Consider the following 22329-nt stretch of genomic DNA (forward strand, 5'->3'; position numbering starts at 1 on the left):
GTCGTTACTAAACAATCCATTACTACACATTTGTGCCTCTGTGTGCGATAGCCTTCCCGAAACCCACAAAGGAGTATGGTCATGGAGCTGTCGTTACTAAACAATCCATTACTACACATTTGTGCCTCTGTGTGCGATAGCCTTCCCGAAACCCACAAAGGAGTATTGTCATGGAGCTGTCGTTACTAAACAATCCATTACTACACATTTGTGCCTCTGTGTGCGATAGCCTTCCCGAAACCCACAAAGGAGTATGGTCATGGAGCTGTCGTTACTAAACAATCCATTACTACACATTTGTGCCTCTGTGTGCGATAGCCTTCCCGAAACCCACAAAGGAGTATGGTCATGGAGCTGTCGTTCCTAAACAATCCATTACTACACATTTGTGCCTCTGTGTGCGATAGCCTTCCCGAAACCCACAAAGGAGTATAGTCATGGAGCTGTCGTTACTAAACAATCCATTACTACACATTTGTGCCTCTGTGTGCGATAGCCTTCCCGAAACCCACAAAGGAGTATAGTCATGGACCTATCAATACTAAACAATCCATTACTACACATTTGTGCCTCTGTGTGCGATAGCCTTCCCGAAACCCACAAAGGAGTATGGTCATGGAGCTGTCGTTACTAAACAATCCATTACTACACATTTGTGCCTCTGTGTGCGATAGCCTTCCCGAAACCCACAAAGGAGTATAGTCATGGAGCTGTCGTTACTAAACAATCCATTACTACACATTTGTGCCTCTGTGTGCGATAGCCTTCCCGAAACCCACAAAGGAGTATAGTCATGGACCTATCAATACTAAACAATCCATTACTACACATTTGTGCCTCTGTGTGCGATAGCCTTCCCGAAACCCACAAAGGAGTATGGTCATGGAGCTGTCGTTACTAAACAATCCATTACTACACATTTGTGCCTCTGTGTGCGATAGCCTTCCCGAAACCCACAAAGGAGTATGGTCATGGAGCTGTCGTTACTAAACAATCCATTACTACACATTTGTGCCTCTGTGTGCGATAGCCTTCCCGAAACCCACAAAGGAGTATAGTCATGGAGCTGTCGTTACTAAACAATCCATTACTACACATTTGTGCCTCTGTGTGCGATAGCCTTCCCGAAACCCACAAAGGAGTATGGTCATGGACCTATCAATACTAAACAATCCATTACTACACATTTGTGCCTCTGTGTGCGATAGCCTTTGTACGGAAATGTGCCGCACACAAATCGCTAAACTCTAAGATTCGCCATCTTGTCTCGTGCTCTCGAAGATCTAACTAAAAATAACTGAAACTCGGTCCCAGTTCTCTACTGTCCTAAACTGTCCCAAAATGTCCACTACTAATCAACATAACGAATGATAATAATAAAGTACCGTACACAAACTCCCCTAAAATTTGAGTAAAGTAACATACCTGAGTCAAATTTTATGAAACCTTTACGGTACGCAGTTGTCCTCTTCAATCTTCTTCCAAACAAAGTCTCGTCTTCACTTCTGCATCCACCGCAGCTCTTCTCTTCTCTCTTGTTGTCACATTGGCCTTGGCATCGATTGCTCCGTTGATTGTTTCAACTGTTATCACATTGACTTTGTCATCAGTTGCTCCTTTGATTGTTTCCACTGTCTGTGACTCCTTCGCTTGACAACTAATCTCCAATGGGCAGATAGCTTGAACCGGTCGCTCTATGAGATGTCCTTTGTGTCTCAAAAGCACTCCCCTGACTACGTCGTCTCTTCCTTTCACAAGCTCTTCTACTCTCGCTTTCTTCCACTGCCCTTTATTTCTTTCATCACCAACAACTAGTACTACTTCTCCGATCCGTGGCAGACATGCACTCTTCTTTCTGTTAATACGATGCACTTCCATTAAACTGTTGATATACTCTTTGTTCCAACGTGACCACACGTGCTCTTTCGCATTCTTCAATCTCTTATACATCTTGGTCACTCTTTCTTCGTCTACCTCCACATCTTCAAATGTATGTGAATCCTTCCCCCACATGATTATGTTAGGTGTTAGCACTTGCTCCTCCCCACTTTCACTTTCTACATATGTCAATGGCCTGTTATTCAAATGCCTCTCTATGTCCATGATGACTGCTTCCAGTTGTTCAAATTGCAAATGCGTTTTTCCAAGGGTTTTGTACAATGTCTTCTTTAAATCCTTAATTAATCTTTCATACATCGCCCCCCACCAGGGACTTTTCGACAAGTTGAACCTCCAAGTGATGCCTAGAGTTGCCAAATGGTCTTGCAATTTTTCACTTTTTCGTATCAATTTTATCCACTCAGCTGTTGTCTTGAAAACACTTGCGTTGTCAGAGACTATGACCTCTGGTCTCATTTTCCTTGTAATGAACCCATTTAACTTCCTCTGAAATTCTTCAGCAGTTTGTGACCTTGTTACCTCTAAATGAACTGCTCTCATCACAGCACAAGTGAAAATAATCACTTAAGCTTTGATCTCTTCTTTGCTTGTACTCCCCCTGCACTTGAGAGGCCCGGCAAAGTCAACACCTGTGTTCTGGAATGGCAGGCTCTGAACTGTACGAAACATTGGGAGCGCAGCTGTTGCTGGTGCTTCAAATGGTTTTGCAGAAAATACTTTGCACACATTGCAATTCCTGATTTCTCTCTTGACCAATGTTCTCATCTTTGGTATCCACCATGTCTCTCTCAGTGCTCCCATTGTATTTGCTACTTCCATATGCATAACTTTCCTGTGTGTGTGTCGAATCAGTTTCTCAGTAAAGAGACTCTTCTCCAAATAGATTGGTTGATACCCTTGAATCCTTCCCTGGCATCGAAGCATACCTGTTTTCTCGTCTCTTATCAATTTCCATCCAGGTTTTTCTTTCATCTCTATAATGTATCTTTGTTCTCTTACTACCCAATGATCTCTTGCACTCATAATTTCCTCTGTGGTCAGAGGTCCTCTTGTTACCTTCTCCTTTCTCTTCTTGGCAAGACAATTTTTGATAAATCTCAAACACCATGATGTGGTTCTAAGTGTTCTCCAATAGCTTTGACGCTCTAAAAGCTTATCCCATTCATCACTCTCTGTCTCGTTTGTGAATAAGATTGCCTCTTTAATTGGTCTTTGTTCTTCCAAGTTTCTTGTTGAACTCTTCAGCACTGGTTGTTCTGGCCATTCTTCTTCATTTAGCAGCCAGTCTGGCCCTTCAAACCACTTCTTTTCTACCATTTTCTCTATGTTCGCACCCCGACTGCCTAGGTCTGCTAAATTTTCACTTGATGGGCAGTATTTCCACTCTATTCCAATTTCATTCCCTATCTCTGTAATCTTTCTCACCCTGTTCGCTACAAATGCTTTCCATTGTTTCCCTGGATTGTTTATCCAAAATAAGGCCACCATACTATCCATCCACACATTGATTGATGTTATTGGCCAATTCTTCAATGCTTTGCAAATGTTCTTGGCCATGTTTGCTGCCATTTGCCCCCCAACCAACTCAAGTCTGGCTATCGAAGTGTTTCTCTTTGAAATTCTTGACTTTGAAGTGAGTAAGCCCTTTACTTTGCTTGATCCTTGTTCCACTACTGCAATTGTCACAGCACAGCATGCCTTTTCACTTGCATCTGCAAATATGTGTAAATTCACTGCATCAACTGCTCTTATTTCTCTTACTAAAGTTCTTGGTATCTTTAATTCTCTCAGCTGTCTCATCCATCTCAAATAATCTTTCATAAGGGGTTCAGAAACTTCAGCATCCCCTCCCTTGTTCTCATCACAGGCCTCCCTGAAGATTCTCTTTCCTTCTACTAGGGTTGGTGAAATGATTCCCAAGGGGTCATAAATTCTGGCTAATTGACTCAATACAGTGTTCTTTGAGACCTTATCCTCTTCCCCTTTGTTTATGGGTACCATCAAAGTATCTTCTTCCTTGTTCCAAACATGCCCCAAAATCTTGCTTGGATTCTCCATATTTTCACTTTCTAGGCTTTCTATGTTGGATTCCCATTTATGAATTTGAAACTTTGCATCCTCTAGTATTTCAGATGCCTCTCCTTTAAATCTTTGAAGCTCTTCAATGCTCATTCCTGTACACATCAGATTGTCTACATATGTATTTTCTCTGAGCATTTCTAGGGTACTGGCTAGCTCTGTGTTAGTAAATTTCTCATAATGGTGCTGCAAGGTTCCCCCCAACATAAATGGGCTGGCTTCCCCCCAAAAGGGACCCTTAGAAATCTCAGGTGTTCTTCCTTCCCACTCAGTGTGAATAAGAATCTGAATGCATCTCTATCCTCTGATTTAATTCCAATTTGTAAAAATGCCTTTTGTATGTCTCCTAGCAGCAGATATGGTGTCATTCTTGCTCTGACCATAATGTCCCAAATATTTGGCTGCAACGCAGGTCCCTTGTACATGCAATCATTGATGCTGTTTGTTGTTGGCGTTGGGCGTGCACTAGCATCAAATACCATTCTCACCTTTGTGGTAGCAGCGCTCTCTCTTACAACTGGTTTGTCAGGCATGTAAAATATTCTTGTTCCAGATGGTTCACTTGGAACTCTCTCCACAACTCCCTCTCTTAACTGATTCTCAACAATTTCTGTGTATTCTTTCTGCAGTTTTTCATCATGCCTCAGTTTGCGCTCAACATTTTTCAATCTCTTTCTGCTCTGCATCTCATTTGTTTCTGCCAAATTGCTTCCTGGTATCCATGGAACATTAACTTCATACCTTCCATCATTTTGTCTGGAAATGTTCTCTTTGAACTCTTTGTAAACATCTAATTGGTCATCTTCTCCCCTGTCTTCAACCCCAAGTATGTCAAGGCTGTATAATCTCTCATATTCATTTCCAAGCTCTCTGGTGAACATGCAATTTGTGCTAGAAAATTCTCCTCCATGAATAATCCAACCAAATGATGTGCCTTCTACAATTGGTTCATCATCATTCCCCTTGAAAACTGTCTCTGTTCTCAGTTTGCTGTATGTTTTGTCTCCAATAATCATGTGAATTTTATGTTCCCCTGATGCTGTTATGTAGAATTCTTTGTCTTTGGTGTGTCTAAACTGCTGTTTCAATTTCCTTAAATCTGGCCTTTTGACTGTTGTGAAATCATGCATTTCTACCCCTGCAACCTCAATATGTTCTCTGGCTTTCTTTCTAATGATTCTATGGTCATCTGAAAGATTGGCATGGCTTTTCTTGCTGTTCCATTGATAGTTGTTACATCTTTTGTTTCATATCTCTCAGGTTTTGATTTGAGCATCATTAACGCATCCTTAGAAATGAAATTCCTTCCTGAACCTGTGTCAAGGAATGCCCAAATAACCTTTCCATCAATTCTTACAGGCAAAATTGGTGGGAGTGTTTCCTCCACAGAAGGTGTGAATCCTGTTAAAATTGAACCTTTTTCACTTTCACCTTTCTGCTTTTCACATAGGCTGCTGTGGTGTTTAGCCTTACAAAAGTAGCACCCCCTACTTAGACACTTATCCCCCCTGTGTCCTTTTTTCCCACAGTTGAAGCATAGCTTATTTTCTCTGAAGAAGCTCCTCCTACTCTCTATAGTTTCCTGTGTTTTGTAATTATCACTCCAATGATCTTGATCACAATAAATACATTTTCTTGAGTGTTTCTCCTTTGTTTCACCTGTATACCAGTGTTTTTCTCTTTTTTCCACTGGCTTTCCTATTTCCTCTGTTTTGTTTCTTTTCAACCACTTCTGCAAATTATCAATAAGCTTTGACATCCCCCAGCTTTCCCAATCATCATCCAGCCTTACCAAATCAGACTTGACATTTGGCAGCTTGTTTAATGTTGTCATCACAAATCCTCTCAACATGTTTTCTTCATCAAGTGTCAGCAGGGCATCATAATTCTTTGTGAGCTTGTCATAAAATTCTTGAATTTTCTCATAATTTACTCCCTTTATGGTAGGTAGATTCACAATTTCATCAATGTGTGTGTTTATCACAGCATTCCTTTGCCCATATTCCTTTTTGAGCCTTTCCCAGGCAGTTTCAAGCCCAACTTTTCCTGGTTTCAGATTTGCAATTTTATCTCTTACTCTGGGATTCACCATCTCTAACAAATATCCAAATTTAACTTCATCACTAAACCCCTTACTTAAAACTTGACTTGTGAACATGTTTTCAAATCTTATCCAGTCAGCTATTGTGCCTTTAAATGGTGTGACTCTCAGCTCTGGCAGTTTTGAAAAGGTTGCCTTAGCCCCACATTCCATTTCTAGCTTTTTCTCTGCAAGTTTAATTTCAGCATGCATTCTTTCCTCCCATAAAGACTTCTCTTGTAAGTATCTCTCCCTTCTTATTTTCTCTTCATGGTCTGCTAATTGCTTTTGTCTTTCTAGCATTCTCTTATCTTCCCTTAGCTGCTCAATTTGCTTCCTTTCAAATTCCCTTCTCAGACCTTCCTCTCTTGTTTGAGTTTCTATTTGTGTTAAAGCTCTCAACATTTTCTCATTTTGCTCTAACATTCCTGTATATTTATCTTTCACATCTATTTTCCACTGCCTAACTGACCTAGATGATTCCCCTTGTTCTAATTTCATCTCTTCAATTCTCCCTGTCAAATCAATTATCTTATTGTGGATTACCTTCACCCTATTTGTTGCTATCTCCATTTCTACTGTGTCTCCAATTTCTATGAGCTCATCTGTCTGCTCTGTATAATAATTCAACTTCGCTATTTCCTTCTCGATATCAATCTCTGGGCCTAAATTTTGCCCATCTCCTGTTGCTGTTTCTGTTGATGGATTTGCCATGATTCTCCCGGTATGTGTCCTGGCAGGGTCGCCACGTATGTACGGAAATATGCCGCACACAAATCGCTAAACTCTAAGATTCGCCATCTTGTCTCGTGCTCTCGAAGATCTAACTAAAAATAACTGAAACTCGGTCCCAGTTCTCTACTGTCCTAAACTGTCCTAAAATGTCCACTACTAATCAACATAACGAATGATAATAATAAAGTACCGTACAGAGCTGTCGTTACTAAACAATCCATTACTACACATTTGTGCCTCTGTGTGCGATAGCCTTCCCGAAACCCACAAAGGAGTATAGTCATGGACCTATCAATACTAAACAATTCATTACTACACATTTGTGCCTCTGTGTGCGATAGCCTTCCCGAAACCCACAAAGGAGTATAGTCATGGACCTATCAATACTAAACAATTCATTACTACACATTTGTGCCTCTGTGTGCGATAGCCTTCCCGAAACCCACAAAGGAGTATGGTCATGGAGCTGTCGTTACTAAACAATCCATTACTACACATTTGTGCCTCTGTGTGCGATAGCCTTCCCGAAACCCACAAAGGAGTATGGTCATGGAGCTGTCAATACTAAAAAATCCATTACTACACATTTGTGCCTCTGTGTGCGATAGCCTTCCCGAAACCCACAAAGGAGTATAGTCATGGACCTATCAATACTAAACAATCCATTACTACACATTTGTGCCTCTGTGTGCGATAGCCTTCCCGAAACCCACAAAGGAGTATGGTCATGGAGCTGTCGTTACTAAACAATCCATTACTACACATTTGTGCCTCTGTGTGCGATAGCCTTCCCGAAACCCACAAAGGAGTATAGTCATGGACCTATCAATACTAAACAATCCATTACTACACATTTGTGCCTCTGTCTGTGTGCGATAGCCTTCCCGAAACCCACAAAGGAGTATCGTCATGGAGCTGTCGTTACTAAACAATCCATTACTACACATTTGTGCCTCTGTGTGCGATAGCCTTCCCGAAACCCACAAAGGAGTATCGTCATGGAGCTGTCATTACTAAACAATCCATTACTACACATTTGTGCCTCTGTGTGCGATAGCCTTCCCGAAACCCACAAAGGAGTATGGTCATGGAGCTGTCGTTCCTAAACAATTTATTACTACACATTTGTGCCTCTGTGTGCGATAGCCTTCCCGAAACCCACAAAGGAGTATGGTCATGGAGCTGTCGTTACTAAACAATCCATTACTACACATTTGTGCCTCTGTGTGCGATAGCCTTCCCGAAACCCACAAAGGAGTATAGTCATGGACCTATCAATACTAAACAATCCATTACTACACATTTGTGCCTCTGTGTGCGATAGCCTTCCCGAAACCCACAAAGGAGTATCGTCATGGAGCTGTCATTACTAAACAATCCATTACTACACATTTGTGCCTCTGTGTGCGATAGCCTTCCCGAAACCCACAAAGGAGTATAGTCATGGACCTATCAATACTAAACAATCCATTACTACACATTTGTGCCTCTGTGTGCGATAGCCTTCCCGAAACCCACAAAGGAGTATAGTCATGGACCTATCAATACTAAACAATTCATTACTACACATTTGTGCCTCTGTGTGCGATAGCCTTCTCGAAACCCACAAAGGAGTATGGTCATGGACCTATCAATACTAAACAATCCATTACTACACATTTTCTTTGAACGGGAAATCTTATTCAGACAATTAGAAATATTTTTAACGCAATAAAACCTATTTTCCTTTAATTGTGCAAACTCAAACTCAAAAATTGTTTTCAGCAAACACAACTGTTATTTACATTATATCGACATAAAATATAATTGCTAGAAAATTAAAAGATTCGAAAATTAAGTAGGTGCATATTTGATTTTCCCGTCATTTTCGTCGTGAGTTTCTCGTCGATTTAACATTAATAATGTTAATAGAACAATGTATAATTTCTCTCAGTCTTTTGCATAATTGTATTAACTGTAAGAGAAAGAAGTGGTAGCGTTTTACACGTCAGTCACAAAAGCGCCAATGCCGACATGTAAAGATATTAACACTTATTTGTAAATTATGTGGATTAGGCGGTTTACAAGGTTTCAGAACTGTGTGTTTCATTGAAGAAGACGATAAAAAGTAATAGAATCCTTTTCCCTTTTTAGCAACAGAAAAGATCGAGGGGTTTTAACAATTCAATTAAGGGTTGTTTTGACTGAGAGAGGGGAAGATAAATGGCGTCGCCTAAGGCGGCTGCAATGTCCCTTTCAGATTTTGTTCAGTCCTTTCGTCAACCTTGTTTTTTCCAGCAACTGAAGGAAAAGAAGGTAGGACACAAATGTATCACGAGTTTGACGTATCACTTGTTCTTGACAGTTGACTCCCTGTCTGCAATGAACGTTTGTTTTCTTTCATTCTCTCTACTTTTGTATGTTGGCGTAACATTGCTTTCATAATTTCATTTTGAACTGCATGGCTTAGGTCGGAAAATATATTTTTTTGCTTCATTATTTATGCATAATTCTTTGCTATTCCTTGGTTGCTGTGTCGCAATCTGAAATGATTTTGCAAGGATGGAAAAACCAAAACACAAGTTAGAATTTCAAATGAAAAGACAGAATTCGACTTCAGGGAAATTTCCATAGAAATTCATTAAAAAAGACGTTATACGACGTAAGATGAGTGTGCAACGGTTTACTGTTTTTTTGCATCCTTCCTTCATTGTTTCAATTTCTTGAGCTCTTGCTTTGGGACTCAAATTCTGAGATTTGCAAAATTTTGCAAGCAATATGCTGCAAGGTAGACTTTTTAACATCCGGATGAAATGCCTGATAAAAAAACAGATAAAACTAATCATAAGGTGAAAAATGAGAAAAGACATTCATGACAACAAAAAATAAGTTAAACTTCACGTTGCAGTCAAATGGATCAGCGCAAATAGATAGATATGGAAGCAGCAAATTGATGTTACTTTAGTGCTTTACTATTAACTACATGGTTAGTACATTGAAAGAGTATCAACCGTTCTAATGAAGAGGAGAAAAGTAATACGGCTGCTGAATGTTTCTTCCTTTTACAAAAACATGTGAAACTTTTACAGAAAAATTCTTTGCAGCATTTAAATGTTGCATTTTAAACATAATTCACAACATTCTGTTTTTTGTACTAATAAGTGCAAGTGTTACACGCAATCAGTTGATAGACTCTGAAACGCTTCCACCATCCATGGAAATGAAGAGACACAAGTCGAACCTCTTTTCAAAGAAATCTCTTTGAAATAATCTTTGATTTACATAACAAAAGTAATGTCATGAGCCAATAACTCTTTGTAACAAGCATTAGTTACTTCATATACCTGCCACCATAGTTGGCTGACTCCTTCAGTTGAAAGTTTTAACTCAGTGCACTCAACTGCAAGTTTCAGAATTGCCAAGGAGAGAACACTGGGCTTTTCCTCTACACAGATGGGCAGATGAAAAGAGTCTTGAAGTAAATTCCAAGCAAATTGTGACACGCCAGCTCTGCTCCACTCAGACAGATCTGCCCACGAACTCAGTGAACTCAGATAGCTCAGCAGATACTAGAATACAAAGAAGTCTTGATTTGCTTTTTCTTCAAAAATCTGATTAGATTCTGATGTAACCCTTCTGCACCTATGGTAAATACCTTATAAATACTTTAACGTGACACAAATGCTGTTTGATATTCCAAATAATATGAGCAAATTTATCTAAATATCTGAAAAAATTTAAATGGTTGTTAATTCAGTAGCTTTCGTAATGGTTTGAATTCTCGGAAACGAATGGAATTTGTTGGAAGGGAAAGATATTTTTCTGTGCAATTATTAAAACGTGCAGCGGCTTTGCATGAAAGAGGAAACCCATGTCAAAGCAAATAAAAAGGAATGTGGGTCAGAGCCATTAATTTGAAAAGGAACATGGGGGGAGGGGGGGGGGCTACAGAAAAGTTCTTTATAGAGATTAGACGAAATGATTTAGACATATTTGAAACATGAATATCAATTATTTTTATGTTTGCAATTCTTGAAAGATTCCAGCATTAACCTTTATATTTTTTTGCAATTGAGCCTTATCAACCACAAAAAAGGAACTTTAGAAAATCAATGTTTCTCTGCAAACAACCTCTCCCTTTTATTATTCTTTTACATTTCTAATAGAGCAATTTAAATTTTTTTATCAACGCCAAGAAAAGTTAGTTTTTTTTGCCAAATTCGAAAAGTAATGCTAGATGAGGCCTAACTGTAGTATGCATCTGAGGCGAAATCAAAATATTTGTGGCAAAAGTCTTCTTATTAAACAAGATTTCAGAAAGCTTGCAGGAAGCTACCATCAAAATTGATTTGCAGGGCTGTGTGAAGGACCTTACGGCATTTTAGAAAAATATCATACTCTGCTTCTGTTTTGAACATGGTAACATTCTTAATATGCAAGCGGCGCTAATTGGGCAACCTCAACAGTCGCGTTTCTGATTGGCCTATTTCAATCCACAACTGGGTATAAGGGTATATATATTTCCTCAGACGTGTCAAGCGAAAAGCTTTAGCAACATTTTTTAAAATATTTGCTTTTATCAAAGCCATTTTGAATTGATTTAAACTATGTTATTTAAATTATGGCCAATTGAATTGGATGTTATGAGGTGAAGGAAGTCAGGATAAGATAGAGAAATTTAACGAGAGGGCATTACGACTAGCCTACAGTAGAAGCCCGCGTGTAAGAATCTACTTATTCAGAGTTTGGCTAAACATGTTCTTACAATTTATCTTTGTACAAAGAATTACTTGCTGAATCAAAAGAATCTACCATACATATCCAGTCAGCTATAATTTTAGCACTTGAAGTTTATAAAACACTTAACAACCTTAATCCTGTTTTCATGAAAGACTATTTTGTACCCAAAAAACAAGTCATAACCTTCGACTCAAAATCCCTCTTGACATTCCTAAAGCCAGAGCTACCAACAATGGCATCAGATCATTAAGTTTTCAAGGGCTAAAAATCTAGAATTTGCTCCCAAAATAAAAAAAAGCAGCACAAAATACAACAGAATTCAAGAGTTTGATTAAAACTTGATGCTATTAAAACCAGTGGATATGCTCTTTTTTCAGTAAATAATCTGTCTAATGCAATCCTTGAAATTACGTTCACTATTGTAAAAACTAACATAAACGTTACCCCGATACTGGACCAAATTGGAGGTCCCACTCTGTGTCAGTTGTGGTAAAATTCTTGAGACTGGGTACCGTAGAGCCTGGATGGAATTAGCCCCTCTTAATTAAAGAAGCTTTGGCTGGGGCTATTGGATATCAAATTTTATTTTCAGTCTTTTAATCATGGACCGAAGTGGTATATTTACTGAGCTCCGATGCAGGCTTATTACGCGGAAAAATTTGACTTTTTAAGATAGGATTTATTCAAGGTTAGGAATTCCAGAGTGGAAATTAAAAAGGGGGCCAATACGAGGGAGGGACAATTTTTATAGAGACGCTTGAATAAATGACAAGAATATTATAGAGAAAAGATATCATAAAGAAAGGAACACTTCCAAACTTCTCTTGTAACCAGCTTATCTTCAGGTACATATGGCAATATATTTATGCAGTCGGATGTACCTAGTGGCATGATTATGCGACAGTGTATGAATTAGCATGATTATGCAACAGTGTTTGAATGTGGAGTCAGCCAAATGTATCATGCTTATTGCTCGCCAAAGAATCCTTTGCAATGAAATATACAAAGAGCGAGCAAGTTAAACCATCCTTTTTATTATACAACTCTAAATTACGACATTGACATAATCCTTTTGTACATAAAATAGCTTCGCCAACGTTTGCCTCAAGTGTCCTTCCACCAACGATCTGCTGATTTCTTTCCATTTTTGCGCAAACGCCTGTACGCCTTGATCTTTAGGCCTATGGCCACTATTCTTAACCCCGTTTTATTAGCCTGCATGACCTGCCGTGCCTTCAGATATCATTGAAAGCCTATCATTGAAACGTGAAATTTGAATAGTTTTTTGGTGGTAGAGAACTTGAAAATGGCTTTGAAAAAAGCAAACTAAGTTTCGTCTGACACTCCCCAGAGCATAAAACGTCAGAATAAGGGTCCGAAAGAACATGATGAAAAATATATACCCAGTTGTGGATCGGCCAACCCGAAATTAGCCAATCAGGAAAACGCAAGCAAAAGACTGGTATAGTTGACCAATCAGGCAACAATCAGGCGATTTGGAAAGCCAAGTAGTCAGAAATGTGCTTTTAAAAGGGAGAACACCACTTCCTCACATTTTCAGTTATTGAAACTTGAAACTTTTTTGTGACGTATCATCCTCATCTTAATATAAAGGTAAAAAATCAATTCTCTAAACAATAAACATTTTTTAGGACTAGATAAATTGATATCGGTTGGCAATTACCCAAATGATCAATCTCATAAATATACAAACTCCTAACAATAGAGGTTTTATGACAAAGGACTATAAATACCTTGTGAGGACTGTCAAAAGAAACTCTGAATTGGAATACTCTTAGAACAAATTGTTCACAGCTAAGAATGCTGTCCCGGAGACACCAATATTGTTCTCCAATTTCTAATGGTGGATCATGTATGTGCAGTATTCTGCGAAAAAATGAATATACATGTAATTCACACACAGTTATTTTCTAATTCATTTCATTCAACCGAAAATAACAACATTTATTTAGCAGCTAATTAAATTTACTTATAAGAGCCTTACATACAGTAATACTAGTCAGTTTAGCATTTTGCGAAAATAAACATGTGCATGACAAACAGGTGAATAAATCAATTAAGATAAAATGAATATGGTACGAGGAGTACAAAAAAAATATCATCAAACTTAAAACTAGATTGCTAATGCTATCAATTCTAGGAAGAAAATGCAAGCCTAGGCATAATCTTGGCATCAAGTAGAATGAAAAACCACCACTACAGTACAGTTACTTTAAAATCCTTGGGGAGGGATGGGAAGGGATTCTTATCTGCAAACAAGCTATTATACTGACACAGACTTTACAAACTATTTATACTGACACAACTTCACATGCAACAACCACTTGAAATCACTATCACTCTTGCATACGCAACTCTATTGTAACCATCTTAAAGACTCTTTTCTCTTTCTTTCTCCTGGGATTAAAATTCAGTTATCATGATTAAGCCGTGCCTTTCTTTAATCATGTCGTCAAAAATTCTATTTTACCAGTCAAAAGATATTATTTACCAACTTAAAAGATAAAATAACTTATATCGGCTTAAGTTAATTCTGTTTTGTAGTAGTTCTATGTATTTTTAATTTCACACCATTATAAACATGAACTGAGTACCATAAAAAACAAACATTGATTAATAGAAATTTCCACATATGCAGATATGCAGAGGCCGAATAGATCTGTGCAAGCCATTGCTATGCCAAACTGCACTGTGTTAGGCCATTGCTAGTTACACCATTGCTACACCAACAGATAGGACAATCCTACCCCAAAAGGTATGCCAATGGTTAAGGCCACGTTTTGTCACAACCCTACCCAAGCATTAACCACACCACTCAAAAGGGCGTGTAGAAAGCCTAATAAAAGTTTTTACATAGTTGTTGAGGCAAAATTCGATTTTTCGAAATGGAGAGCTTTAACCATTACATTAAGAGCCTTATGTCCTCCTAAATCAATTTCACAGTTGTAGTCACAATGTCTAAGAGCAAATAAAACTTCATCAACATAGAAATGAGGGGATTGGTGGAGTGCTTTTATAATTTTTGAAAAAGCATGCTTTCAACCATGACTATTATCTGGGATTGTAGCCAGGGGCGGAGTGTATTAGGACCCGACGTTGCTAAAACGAGGAACAAGCGGAACAACCTAGTAACAAGCGGAACAACCCAGTAACAACCCAGTAACAAGCGGAACAACCCAGGAACAAGCAGAACAACCCAGTAACAAGCGGAAATGTGAATTAATTGTTTAGTAAATACCACATGGGGGCGTTTATAATCCAACTCTCTGAAGTTCGTGTGGGCTAGAACTATCAAGAGGCCGTCAATCATGTCTTCATCTGTTTCGGAGGCTTTGTGATTTTGCCAACGGACAGAGAGAATCTATCGACCCCGGATCGGGACGAAAAATAAATAGTAAAGCATGCCTAAAGGGGTATGGGGAATGCTCCCCCAGAAATTTTTGAAAATGGTGGCTGCTCTGGTGGCTATTTTGGTTGCTAAAATAGCTATGCTGGGTAAACTGCTCTGGCGGCAGTGGCTAAGATAGAGGGAATCAGAGGGGGGCAACAAAACCCTGTAGAGCTAGACCGAGGGGCAATTCACTCTTGAAAATTGCGTACAAGATTTTACCAAAACAAAAGGATTTCTAGGGATTTTCAGATAAAGCAATAGGATTTTCATAAAAGGTGTACAAGATTTTCTTGGAGTGATTTGCCCCTCGAGCTAGACTCCTATTTTGTCGGAAAACCTCTGGTCTTCTGGAAATTTTCTATGTTTATCTACTTGCTATGTTTTATAGGAAAGAATTTAAAGTTAATGAAAATAAGAATATCTGAATATGTCAAAATATTTATTTATTTCAGTTCTGATGTCGTTATATTTTGTGTACTTAGATATGATTGTATTTAGAGTGTATTATGGCTCTTCAACTAATTTTATTTAGATAAATAAATTTTTTTATGATGATGATGGAAACGCCAAACATCGGTTGCGTGTTTGTCACCCTACCATCAAAATTTCACGATATTGCGCCATTCAATCGCCTGGGGAGAAAAATGACATTGATGTGCCTACAAGAAAGATCATGCCCTGTCGTGGGATAAAAGTCGGAAAATCCAGGAACCAGGAAACTGATGGTTTGCCTAGAATCATTTTTACTGAGGCGGAAAGTTAACCTCTTCTTTAATCCAAATTATAAGTTGTAAGAGGTTGCCCATTGTATTCCTTCCCATGCAGTACATTGTTATAAAGGAAACATACTACAGTAAGACCATTATTGGTGGGGCTTCAGAAACCCCCCCCCCCCCAGCCCCCCGGCTCCGACGGGCCTGAAAAATGTGATTGCAACAGGGCTACATGTACAGATTTACACTATGGCATGCACATCTATTTGCAACAGTGTGTCTGTTGTGATCGAATGTATACGCATGCTTTACTATTTATTTTTCGTCCCGATTCGGGGTCGATAGATTCTCTCTGTCCGTTGGCAAAATCACAAAGCCTCCGAAACAGACGAAGACATGATTGACGGCCTCTTGATAGTTCTAGCCCACACGAACTTCAGAGAGTTGGATTATAAACGCCCCCATGTGGTATTTACTAAACAATAATTCTCATTTCCGCTTGTTTCTGGGTTGTTCTGCTTGTTCCTGGGTTGTTCCGCTTGTTACTGGGTTGTTACTGGGTTGTTCCGCTTGTTACTGGGTTGTTCCGCTTGTTCCTCGTTTTAGCAACGTCGATTAGGACCATAAAAGTTTTTGGGGACAAAACATGTTAAAACCCAAGTGTATGACAATCTTTTGCATGGTTTTGGAAAATAGTGGGGGGGGGGGGACAAAGTGGTCCCAGAGTGTAGCTGCCCATGTCACATTGTAGAAAACCTCTCAGCACTGCTCTAACTTCAGCAACAAGTACATTAATATTTATTGATCAAATTGGTGTATAGGTCACCTGTAGCAAACATTGACTACATCCCTTATCTTTAATGGCTCTTCCTCAATTTTTGATGCAATATAAATTGATGTCGAAGCAAGGACCTGGAAAGAAAAACAAAAATGAATGATCAGATATATGTGGCTTTTTGTGCATGTAAATCAGCCCCAGGGATCATTTTTGCTGTATTTTGCTGCTTTATTAAAGCATCTTGTAATTATTAATCAATATTTGATGGGTGTAGTGACCATTTTCCAACTGTAATAATTTCATCCATAGTGAAACTGTCTTTTACATCTTGTATTGTCTTTTTGATATGTAGGGACCATTCTTTAACTGTAAATGTCTTCTGTTGTATCGCTGTCACTTTATCCTTGTATTGTCTTGGTATCCAAAGTAGTGCAGAACTTTACAAAAGAATTTCACAAGGCAAGTTTTAGTATGGGAAAACATAAAAAAACCAGCAGCATCCTAGCTACGTGCCTAATTCTTTGTTTCACCTCTAGATTATCAGTAGCCAGTTCTTCACCTTTTTACAAATTTGTTTATCATCAAATCTAAATCATTTCCTATTACAAAACCCCCTGTAAGACTAAAGTGCAATTTTGTCAGAAAATGTCTGATCTTGTCAGAAAAAAAACATTGGTTTTACATGTCTTGTCTCAAAATGTGACATTTTGAAAAAATATAATATAACAATTTCTTCTGCTTTTTTGACTAAATTAGGAAGGTGAAATGATCCCTTTCAATTAGGTAAATAAAAGTAGAGTTCTTGCCTTCTAAGGGTGCTTTGTCAGTGAATTCTCACACTTTTCACTAAGTAAATGTTTCACTGACTGTGTTGGCTCATGGGGTCTAAGCACTCCCCTTGAGGACAGCCTGAACTTAAATTTACCTGTTTATTTAAAAAAATGTGTAGAATCCTTTAGTTTAGACTAGGGTCACTCCATGTCAAGTCGCCAAGAAAAAATGAAAATGTCAGCCACCATCTCAGTTTTCATATATTATGTGCCAACATATGTATGTTCATATATGTTCATATATTATGTGGTTAGAATAGAACATTCTTCCAGACATCTTTAGTACATTTTGAGATATTTGAGTAGGATCTTTCAAGAATTTTGAGATTAAAATGAACAAAATCTGTCATTTTGAATGTTCATACAGAGGACACCTATAAACCTAATTCTAATATCTGAAAAGACAATCTGATGAGAACATATCAAATGGAATTATTTAAACAAATTTAGCTTTGAGGATTCCAAAAATGATTTCAAAATGAATGATATCAAAGACAGGCATCAAAGACTGACAGACATCAAAGATTTTATTTACATGCTACCAAGACAAAAGTGTTGGTACACCTGCAAAGTTACTCAATGACAGATCACACAAAAACTTTTACTGTTGACTGATTAAGCTATTGTTTAATTAGCCAATGGCAATAAAACAAGATAGCAATTGCCAGGAAGAACAATCTTTTTCATTTTTCTCACTAATGACTTTCCTTGTTGTTTCCTAAACTCTAACTATTTTTGCAATCATTTTCTACAAAACTTTCTGAAATCTTCTGAATCAAAAGACCATTTACCCTAAGTTTTATCACAACTTCTCTCTCATTGTCCTGTTATTACTTTGATTTCACCACTGCTACCATATTTTCTTGTAACTGCATAATTTCTTTTCTAATATGGAATCTAAAAATATTTCAAAATCCTCAATAAAATTCAAAGAATTTGACTCCTTGTTTAGCACGTTTATGTTTCCTTTTGAGAGGAATGTTACAGCTTAAAGCCGGTTTTCAACTAGGTGGAATTTTCCAAGTGCAGCAGAGCAGCCTTTGTATTTGCATTGCTTATTTCTAACAATGGCTGCTTCTAGTTTTACAGCTTGACTTCAACTTTTCTGCCATGTCCTATGGCACCAACCAATCAAATCGCTCAAAACATGACTATGCTCAAAAGTTTGACACAAGAGGGAAAATCCAGAAGCATTCAAATCATTACTTGGGCATTTCTAGTGACTAAATATCTTGAAGTACCACACAACCTCTCACTTTCATATATAGGTTCTCAAATTTTTTGCTTTTTTCCCCAAAATATTTGAAAAACAGTTCTTAATCAAAGGTCATTGTTTGTCCATTCTACTTTCAAAATAGTGTCTAGGGTTATTGTTTCCAGTTGAAATTGGAAATCCTTTTCCATGTTAGTGCATTGTTTCATAAATTGCCCTGGCATACATGGCTTCATCAGATGCCAGGCAAAATATTAGTATTCATTAAATCTCATTTCATTTGATGTTGTGTTGCTTTTTTCCTGACTATTTTTCGAAAAGTTATAAGTTTGCAAAACTTCAGTATTTTTAGATGCCATTTTGATTCAGGAGTAGCAATACTTTTGTCCTGGTAGTGTAGAAATACCAACAGGGATTGTAAAATTGAAAGACTCCCAAAAGATTCCAAATTTAGTTCTTGTAGTTAGATTTGAAGTATTGAAATCAAAATATAAAACTGTGACTTGGTGTCTCTTCTTGTTGAAAGTAGCTGCCATTCAACTGGCAGATTTCAACGATAAAAGGTGACCTATTACTTAAGCACTACAAGGAGTTTCTTTCAAGAGTCACCGTTTCGAGAGTCAAGAGTATAATATATTTGCAGAAACCAGTGGCGGACACTTGGGGGGGCGAGGGGGGGCGACCGCCCCCCCAATACTTTAGAGAACAATGGTATTTTATTCTAAAACAATGGGGAATGTGACGTCATCTTATTAAAACAATAGGCTTGCCCCCCCAATATTTGACCAAGTGTCCGCCACTGGCAGAAACCTTATTTAATGGAGAAGACTAGAAAAGTACTATCACAGTATGATTAATGAAACATGAATTTATATGGATCACAAGATTTTTTCTGATTTAGTTACGTTCTATGGCCTGATATCGAATTGGAAATAATGAAAAATGTCAAATGCTAGGCCTGGATCAAATGTTGCATTTTACATGTGTCAAATACAATGCAATTATATTCAACTTGCATGCAATCCAAATATCAAATGTTGAATTAAATGTGTTGAATAAAATAAAATTGCCTTTTTGAAAAGGTGCACAGAATCAAGGCTAGTGACAATAGAATCTAGCCATGTGCAAAAGGTGCACAATTTGCACAGTACAGAACTTATACAACAACTTGCTTTGTTACGTCTTCCCTCAGATTGTTTAAAACACTTCTGATCCATCATCTAGATAACAGTGTTAAGCTCTCTCAGAAAACAAACATCTTGTTCCAATTGAATTTGTGTTAATCTTGTTGGAATCTGTGGCAAAATGGCACCAATAAAAAATGTACACAGGGCCATGTTATATTATCAAAATATAGACGGAAAATGATAGAACAAGCACTATATTGCGAATGTAAGAAGACATATTTTATTACAAAACTTGTATCATGATCCTTACCGGTTTTTTATCCATCTTGCAGAAGACTTTAACGGGCAAATACAGGGTGTTTGAAAAATGTGTAGGAAGAGTACAGTGAAAAGAGATCCAAACAGACATTTAGAATGAACATTTAAAATATATCTTTCAAGGAATATTTAGTATGCAACGCATTTGAAAACGATCCAACACAGGACGTCTTCATTTTCATTGGATATTTAGCAGAAATGGCAGATTGCAAAACCACAAGAAATACAAGTGTATTTTGTGCACTTTGGGCATGAAATTCAAATATCGGCCATCATGGAAGCTCTCAAAAACTTAATTGGCAAGGACAATCAACTTTTGAGTGCTTGAGGCAAGCCATAGTACGCATGCTGAGTCTCGAGATCGGCTTGTAACTAATTATTCTAATGATGTACTTAACTATGCATTGTATTCGACACATAAAATGCAACGTTTGAATTGAAGTCGCACCAATGTGGCATAATGCGACATGGTATGTCGAATAGAATCATTGTAGTTCCATCCCATTCCATTCCATATTGATAATTCAAACTTTTAATTACAATATACTGATAATGCGATTCAATAAGCAGAGTTTTAGATAAATACTTTTATAGTCTACAGTACCTCATTGTAGTCTGTAGGGCGACATTGCTTTTGACAACAAGGGAGACAACTATGCAATTTGCGGTGAAAACAATGATAGATTGAACATGCAGAATGTATTGTAACAGACGATAGGCTCAGACGCTTTGAAACTTCAAATATTAAAGAGGTGTCCTCAAAGTGATTTTCCAAATAGGACCATCCGCCGTTTTCGCACATTCTCTCTCCTGTGCTCTCGCCAAACTGGCTGTTTTGCTACCACCACTAGTCTGGGCTGTTAGAACATGAATCGTGCCAATTGTGATACAAGCATGAAAATGGGTACACTGAGGTAATTTCACACGCTCATGACGATGCCGAAAAATGCCCCCAAGTGCTATTTTTAGACTGGGGGTACTTGGCCCCAGTCCTCGAATTGGGCCAATCTCCATATGTCATTACTGATTTATGAAAAAGGTGGGAAAGGAAAGATTTAGGTGCATTATCATACATTAAAATGTATTAAGAGAAAAGGAAATGAAAAATTGCCCTTTATGCTATTTTTAGAATATGAAATTGGTACCCATGTCTCTATTTAGGCATTAATCTCTAAATAATTACTCTCTTTTATGTGAATATGAAATGAGGTTTTCTTCATTTTTTCAACAAACTGAAAAGTAATACGAAAAGATGTAATTGACAATCTTACCCCTTGATGCTATTTTTAGAATGGGGTACTGGATCCCAGTTCTCGAATCTGGGTTCTACCTTCATAGTCTAGGCTCTAAGCACAGTATTTGACATGAATTGTGCAAATTGTGGTACCAGCATGAAAATGGGTAAACTGGGGCAATTTGACATGTCGATAATGATGCGTTTTATTCTTGTTATATCTTACTGTTATTATTCAAACTTAAAATCGTTATTATAAACGCGTCAATTTGGATACATGGCTCGATAGCTTGCCCAAAGTTCTTTCCGTGTGTCCATCAGCCTAAAATTGTTTAATTTTCATTGCTGAATTATAAAATATTGCGGTTGACCATTCATTGTTATTTAGTCAAATTAACTTGGATATTGTATATTTAGTAAAAGTATGTAAACCAGTATATTGTAATTAATCAATTTTATGTTAAAAACAATATTTTGAGTTTGCGTTTTGAGTTTGAGTTTGATTCAAAAGCTGTGGAATCAAAGTTGTCTCTGATTGGTGCAAATTGTTTAATTCTCGATCAAGCTCAACGGTGCGTGAATTTCATTCCCATGAAAATAAAGTTGAATACAATAGGGGACAGACTGCCTGTCATGACCAAAACAAGCAATCCTCACTTCAATAATTTCCCTTCTTATGTTTGTCTATCTTTATCTCTAATCATCTATCTATTATCAAGTAACCAGTGTCACCATCATACTAATTCCATTGTCTTTTAAGTAAAAGATTTAACAACATCCACTTCTTCTATTAGCTCCCCTTTCCTATTGAATTTGCTGACATTTTTTTAAAATTGGCCAACCTGAACACCCCCTTCTATTAGCATCCCCCTTCTATTGAAAACTGGCCGACGTGAACACCCCCTCTATTAGCACCCCCTTTCTATTGAAAACTGGTCGACATGAACACCCCTCTTTCTGTTAGCACCCCCTTCTATTGAACATTGGCTGGAATGAGCACCCCCCTTCTATTACCTCCCCTCTTCTATAAGAGACACTAGAGTATGGAGGAGGAGTCAACCACAAAAAAAATTTGTGAGTCAAATGCATATATCCGCGAATTGCCCCCCCCCCCCTCGAATAAGCCCCCACTGCTACCGAAAATTCTCGAATTGAACCCCTCAATTTGACGATTTTCGCAATTTGAGGTTAC

General features: G+C 37.9%; 2 protein-coding genes and 1 non-coding gene across 5 annotated transcripts; all 3 read right to left on the reverse strand.

Annotated features, from left to right (window-relative positions):
* Positions 1–1211: 1211 nt before the first annotated feature.
* Positions 1212–2439, reverse strand: LOC135690956 (uncharacterized). The gene has a single exon (XM_089114561.1). The coding sequence runs from the start codon at positions 2437–2439 to the stop codon at positions 1471–1473; it is 969 nt and encodes a 322-aa protein (XP_088970687.1). The 3' UTR covers positions 1212–1470.
* A 24-nt stretch (positions 2440–2463) lies between these two features.
* Positions 2464–7003, reverse strand: LOC135693574 (uncharacterized). The gene has a single exon (XR_016145109.1). It is a non-coding gene; the product is annotated as an uncharacterized LOC135693574 (transcript).
* Positions 7004–9381: 2378 nt separating this feature from the next.
* Positions 9382–20903, reverse strand: LOC135687206 (cyclin-Q). Of its 3 annotated transcripts, none has more exons than XM_065203711.2 (5): positions 20508–20903; positions 16464–16549; positions 13267–13399; positions 10108–10341; positions 9382–9589 (listed from the first exon to the last, which is right to left on the reverse strand). In XM_065203711.2, exons 1-5 carry the CDS (start codon positions 20703–20705, stop codon positions 9488–9490), a joined length of 753 nt encoding a protein of 250 aa, XP_065059783.2. In that variant the 5' UTR covers positions 20706–20903; the 3' UTR covers positions 9382–9487. The 3 variants fall into 3 exon arrangements, with proteins under 3 accessions (XP_065059783.2, XP_065059785.2, XP_065059786.2); XM_065203713.2 differs by having other exon boundaries at positions 10117–10341; positions 20508–20897; XM_065203714.2 differs by lacking the exon at positions 20508–20903 and adding an exon at positions 19896–20480.
* Positions 20904–22329: the final 1426 nt, after the last annotated feature.

Source organism: Rhopilema esculentum, chromosome 20 (assembly GCF_057945365.1).
Source record: "Rhopilema esculentum isolate cy_ngs chromosome 20, ASM5794536v1, whole genome shotgun sequence".
NCBI classification, from domain to species: domain Eukaryota; kingdom Metazoa; phylum Cnidaria; class Scyphozoa; order Rhizostomeae; family Rhizostomatidae; genus Rhopilema; species Rhopilema esculentum.

Bases quoted from the DNA above. Each gene is read 5' to 3' on its own strand.
- LOC135687206 (XM_065203711.2), bottom strand. From the start codon at position 20,705: ATGTGCGAAAACGGCGGATGGTCCTATTTGGAAAATCACTTTGAGGAC. The intron at 13,400-16,463 runs GTGACCTATACA...ATTTTTTCGCAG, and splicing joins GTAGTCAATGTTTGCTACAG to AATACTGCACATACATGATC. The intron at 10,342-13,266 runs GTATTTATAGTC...TTTGTATTCTAG, and splicing joins CTTTTGACAGTCCTCACAAG to TATCTGCTGAGCTATCTGAG.
- LOC135690956 (XM_089114561.1), bottom strand. From the start codon at position 2,439: ATGAGAGCAGTTCATTTAGAGGTAACAAGGTCACAAACTGCTGAAGAA.